This window comes from Giraffa tippelskirchi, chromosome 14 (assembly GCF_054371585.1).
Source record: "Giraffa tippelskirchi isolate mGirTip1 chromosome 14, T2T-mGirTip1v1.2.pri, whole genome shotgun sequence".
NCBI lineage: Eukaryota > Metazoa > Chordata > Mammalia > Artiodactyla > Giraffidae > Giraffa > Giraffa tippelskirchi.
In genome coordinates this window covers 19,434,579-19,440,578 of record NC_137288.1, presented here as the reverse complement: position 1 = coordinate 19,440,578, position 6,000 = coordinate 19,434,579, and the positions used below count along the sequence as shown (strand labels likewise).

At 48.1% G+C, this 6,000-nt stretch overlaps 1 protein-coding gene across 3 annotated transcripts in view; it reads right to left on the bottom strand.

Annotated features, from left to right (window-relative positions):
- Positions 1–2,581: 2,581 nt before the first annotated feature.
- Positions 2,582–6,000, bottom strand: part of FBXO15 (F-box protein 15) — a 39,216-nt gene continuing 35,797 nt past the window's right edge. For 2 of the 3 annotated variants that reach the window (XM_081562854.1, XM_081562855.1), the window contains exons 9-10: positions 4,156–4,289; positions 2,582–2,973 (exon numbers count right to left, since the gene is read on the bottom strand). In XM_081562854.1, the coding sequence (XP_081418980.1) occupies positions 2,704–2,973; positions 4,156–4,289 (404 nt within the window). In that variant the 3' untranslated portion in view covers positions 2,582–2,703. The remainder of the gene's footprint in view (positions 2,974–4,155; positions 4,290–6,000) is intronic. The other variant, XM_081562856.1, reaches the window with a different exon arrangement.

The window sequence follows — 6,000 nt, the reverse complement described above, 5'->3', positions numbered from 1 at the left end:
AGAAAAGGAATTCGTATACAGTATAAACCTGGTCATCACAATAAAAAAAGATTAAATAGAACGGTTGAAAAAGAAAGCTGAGACACTGTTACAGAAAGCAGAACAAAGGACTAAGAGATAGAAGGTGGAAAAGATAAGAAACTTCAGAGGATCCACCCAGAAAGGATAACAGTAGATTAATAAAAGGAACGGAAAAATAGGACAGAGAAAATAACTGACATTTTTAACGCATAACTGAAGTGCAAATTCTTACATTAAAATGACCCATAATGAAGGATAAAGACCTACTTCAAAACACATTATCTTGAGATTTCAAAACACCAAGCATAAATTCCAAAAGTTTCCAGGAAGAAGAGAAATACTACAGATCATACACAAAGGAAGATCCACCCAAATGGCATTAGATACAAGGACAATCACAGGATAAATGCTCAAGAAAAAATATCTTCGAAGTTCTAAGAGAAAATATTCTTCCTCCTACAATTTGTCCCCAGTTAAACAATCAGACGGTTTTCAGAAATTCATGGATCTCAAATGCGTCTTCTGTGGCACTTCCTTAGAGACCTACAGGAAACGTGGGCCACTGACGAGGGGATATACAGCTGACCGCAGAACAGCACGGGTCTGAGCTGTGTGGGTCACTAACACTTGGGCTTTTTCCAGCAGTTGATACTACTGTACCGCTCGATCTGAGGTTGGGGGAATCCGCAGACACTGAGGCAGCTAGGACAGGGAGGGCCAACTTTATGCTAGACTCCAATCTCCAACTACGTAGAGGGTCCACACAGGCTTTGTTCAAGAGTCATCTTTAAATCAATGAAGACAGGATTCACACAGGAGACTTCTCAGGATGAGGGCTGTCCAGGAGGGCTGGACAGAGAAGTTTAGATTGAAGCAAACAGGCAGAACTCAGGGGATGAGCCTAGTGGGAGGACATAGTAGAACTTAGAGAGTATTTGATATATTTAAGCCTTTGTGGGTGGGAGAGGAGGTGGGATACATTGAAAAACTGGCCAACACATGCAACACTGGACAGACCTTTAAGGAAAACTTCAGGTTCATTGAAAACCCATGCAAGTAAACAAAAGAAGGCAATTACTAATCCAAGAAAAATAACAGATTGTAGAAGAAAGAAACCTCACCAGGAACAATATTATATAGCAACAAATCACAGCAACGTATTTTACATTGCAGGAATTATCTGGTATGATGCAAGAGGGGAGATGGCTGGTGTTAAAAAGAGAGATTTTATCGACCATAACTCAATAGATGCTAAAATCAACAAAACCAGAATCAGCTACAGATTATTACTTAGAAATATGGAGAAAAACGAGAAGAAAGATCTACCCAAAGCTGAACATTATCTCAGACCCGTGAAAGGGCAAGCGGGGGCAAGGGTGAGTCTTCCAGCCTCTCTTGGTGGTGAGCACATGGCTTTGATGAAATGCCGTGACTGTCAATGCCTCACAGGCCCCTCCGTCTAACCTTCCCTTCCAACGTTAGCTCAGATGGGAAGGACGCGCTCACTCACCAATCCCTGCCTCCAGCGAGCTCCCCCAGCTGCTGGTATGCCCCTTAGTTTCCACGGATGCAGCAAACAGCTGAGGATGGATGGAGCCTGGTGTCCACTCACGGACCAGCCGACTGTGATGCAGACAAGTGCTGTAACTGTGAGCCCCCACGGTGTTGCCAACATCAGTTACCCGGCTTCCTGTTCCACCCTGGTACTGTCCATGGGGAAAGGAGAGCGGCCCTCTTTCTCCACCTCGACCTACTTCCAACACCAGATGCAGAGCTGCTGTCTGAACGGCACGTGCACCACACTTCCCTCTTCTAAGGAATGACAATTTCTTCAGATGATTACACATGCATCTTTCCTTGTGAAGCAGATCATTTGTCTATTTTACTTTCCTTTATTGAATACTAGTGTGACTGCTAAATGCCATGAATACAGCACTTTCTAATCCTAATGAATACCATGAAGTTCAGATTTAAATGTGTTTCCTTATTTGGGGTTCTAACCTATAAAGAAAAAATCCTATGTATCCAACATACACACAGTGATCACATGATCTTTACCCAACATACAGACACACACCCCCATACATACACATACATGCAGTGGTGCCGTGATCTTTATCCAACACACACACACACACACACGTACATACATACATGAGTGGTCACATGATCTTTACCCCACACACAGACACACCCACCCACACATACACATACATACAGTGGTCACGTGATCTTTATCCAACACACACACACACACAGAGTGGTCACATGATCTTTACTCAACACACACAAACACACACTCCCACATACACAGTGCCTTTATAAAGATCAGTTCACATGATCTTTATTCTACACACACACACGCCCCCTCAAGAGAAAACTTACCAGTTTCCAGTCTCATCCATTTTCCTGTATTTTAAAGTGCAGGGGCAGGAGAAGAGGAAATGTTTTCCTTTTTTATTTTATATGAATTTCCACTGCGATGTGTGATGTTTTTAAAATTTAACTTACTCTTCTAAATGTTAACTTTAAGATGACCCAGGAATCATAATTTATAATGTGAAATAAGAAGACACGGAACAGACCAGTGCTTTATTTTAACTCATGACAAACACCAAGAACAAAACCAGTTAGTCCAACGGAAACAAACAGCAATAATAATTTGCCACCGATTGCTACTGCTTAGTATTTTGTCCCAAACCACTGGTTTACTTTTGCCAACCGCAGGTAGAGAGCCAGGCTGACGATAAAGTACTCCTCCGTCTCTTTGATCCACACCAGCTCCATGCGCAGCCTCCCTTCCGAATCCGAGTAGTCCACACGGTACGCCTCCCCCAGGAATTGAGGGCCGTCGGGGGGCCCGGGGCAGCATCTCACGCAAACCGGGGAACTGAAACACCAGAAGGGTTTCCCGTACTCCTCCAAGAGTGTTAAGTCCATTATGGAGCAACTCTACAAAAGAAACACAGATATTCATAAGTGGCAAGGATAAAAATCCCAGTGAGACCTGAATTTAGTAAACGGTGAGAGGAAGCCTCGTCATGAAGGATTACGTGAGAGAGGAGGGAGAAGAGGAAAGAGAACAAAATGACAGGAAGAGGGAACAGCGCGTGCAGAGTGTGGGCTTCCTGACCCTTTCAGTCTGCCGTGTTGATATGCTGCCTTTCCTGGTCCTCAAGATCTACTGTGATTTCAACATTCTCATACATGTTTCTGTAAGGCTCACCTGAACCCATTTTAAAAAGCCAGGCCTGTGCTCCTGAAGAAATGAAACAATATTCTTTTGTGTATGAAAAATCTTTGCCAAAGCTTAAATACCTGTTTACACGTACAATTAATAAAACATCTCATCACAGCAAAGAGCAAGTGGACCAAGGGAGACGCCTTAGTGATAATGAGGTGGTCTTCGTGCTTGGCGACAGTGCGGCTCTCGGCCTCGGTCGTCACCCCTCACCCCTGTGATGAGGCTTCCGTGCTCCTGGGCAGGATAAAGCCAGCTCACTGGGGGCCTCTGCATCCACAGCAGAACCATCCCACGGGAATCCAGTTCATCCCACAAAATAGAGAAGGAGAGGAGTGAGAACCAGGGCGCCCATGGGCACAGGGGTGACAGGAGGAGCGAGACTGTGCAGAACCAGCCTCCGCCCCACCCCCGGGCCAGTCCCTAACCCCCACAGCAAGCCTCCCCACCCTGCGACTGGTTTGTGACAAAGGTAAACTCCCATTTAACTGTTCAAAGAAATATCTGTGTGCTGGAACGGAACTGCAATATACTTTAAATGGGTGTATGAGAAAGACATTTTTGAGTAAATGCGACTTGCCTGGTGCAACCTACAGCTCCACTCTTTCTCCATAAAACAAACAGCCAAAAGGGCTTCGAGGGAATGGGAGGGTGCAATCAACACCGCTCAGAAACGGTGCTGAGTGCCACCCACCCACTTCGCTCAGTGGAAAACAAAAGGCACTCAGTAAGCGTTGGATAAGTCAATCAACTGATGGTCAGTGGTAAGAAGACATGCACAACTCTTCTGACACCAGAACAATCAATCTGGAACTTTCAAAGCAGCATCACACATACACATCAATAGACACATTAATTATACAGAGACTGAGTACTTTAAGAAAAAAAATTACCTTTATACAGCCGTCAAAACTATTAGTTTTCCAAGAAAGGCCAACTTTTCCAATAAGAGGTAGGTGTTCTGTGTTATTTTTAAAATTTATCACACTGAGCTTCATGTATTCATTTTCAAGGTTTCCTGAAAAGACTGAAGATTTTTTAAATTACTATATAGCAACCAATGCTGGACGACAGGTCGAGATTCCTCGGGTCAGCCCCTACAAGGAAGCCTCGGGGATCTAAGAGCTGGGCTTGGGGATGGAAGGAAAGAAAGACCCCAGCATCTGTCTGAGGCCAGGGAACCACCATCTGCACCTGCATTCCCAAGACAGAGAAATGAGCAAGTCCCACTGGGGAGACCCCTGGGGTGAACCCAGACAGCACCCTGTCACCATGGAGAGACCGCTGAGAGATCACCAGGGGTTCCACTGATCTGATAAAACATAACAGTAAGAAAAATGGGGAGACAGAGCTGTGGAGCTTAAGAAAACAGGGGCCAGAAACTGCACAGAAAGGGCATTAAGTGTAAGGGAGGAGAGAGACGTCCAGAGAAAGAAGCAGGGAGGGCAGGTGACCATGGACGCGGTCAGGGAAGGAGCCCCCACACAGCGTCGCCTCACAAGTGTATAAACAAGCAGAAATCCCGGCCCACGTGGATCGAGAGCCGAGATGGGAGCCGGGGTCACATGGACCCGCGCTGAGCGGCCTGGGAGCAGCCTGACCCCCGGGGCCGTCACGGTGGGGCTGCACGCACGCCTGGGGGCCTGCGGGACTGCTGACCCTCACGCACCCACTGTAACGCGTCCTGCTAAGGCTGCATCACCCGTGACAACGTCACGGGCCTTCACTCGGGCCTTCACTCGCACGTGAGCTTTCTTCAGAGGCCACGCCTGACGGAGCGTGAGATGAGTCACGGGCCAGCAGGGGGAGGAGAGCCAGGAAGAGCGCAAGCTCTCTGACCTCACGCCCTTTCATTCACAGGATGAGAGAGCCAAAGCTGAGCTGCCATGGGAGCCAGAGTCCCGTTCTGGAAACTCGGCACCACGTTCTCACATAGGTGCAACCGGAAGATCGGAAGCAGGACACGGGTTCTGAGTGGGAGTCCCATCAGGCAGTGTGGCTCCAGCTCTGCGGGGCCCATCAGCGGGTCTGGTCCAAGGATGGGCAGCCCAGGGTCCCTCCTTGTCGGCTTCTCCAGCGAGGCCTCGGGGGAGGCGAGGCAACACCATCCTACCCAGCACACATGGCCCTGCTCAGACCCATGTCACCGCACAGCCACACGGGGGACTGCCGGCCGGTCCTCGGGCCACGGCAGAAAGTGGACCCCAAGGTACCACAGCCAGTGACAGCTCAGTGGCATCCATCTGAGTAATAAACATGAAATCTCTCCAGGAAGCGAGGACCGCTGCTCGTCCGTCATCACCAGACATCCTCCCGTAGACCATCGACGACACTGTGGCGTCTTCACGGTCCTCGCTCTCCCCACCGACCCTGGCAGCCGCTTCCGTCTCTGAGACGGAACAAGAGGGAGCTCTGTCTCCGCGTAAGCAATCTGCACACAGGACGCAGGTGTGAAGGTGAGCGCACATAAAACGGGTCATGCTTCCGAGCATCTCCTGTATATCACGCATGAGTTGAGCACTTTGTGTACAGCAGCTTAAAAGAACAGCCTAGAACAGGACTCCTAATTAGACACAGTGTTTCTCTGAGCTCACAGCTGGAAAGCTAGCTGCAGAGAGGTGAACAGCGCCCTCCCTGGGGCCACACAGCAGGTAAGCGGCAGAAGTACCACCCAGACAGTGTCTGTGTCTATGACATGTTACAACAGATTAAAACAGATACAAAATCAGGGAAACAGG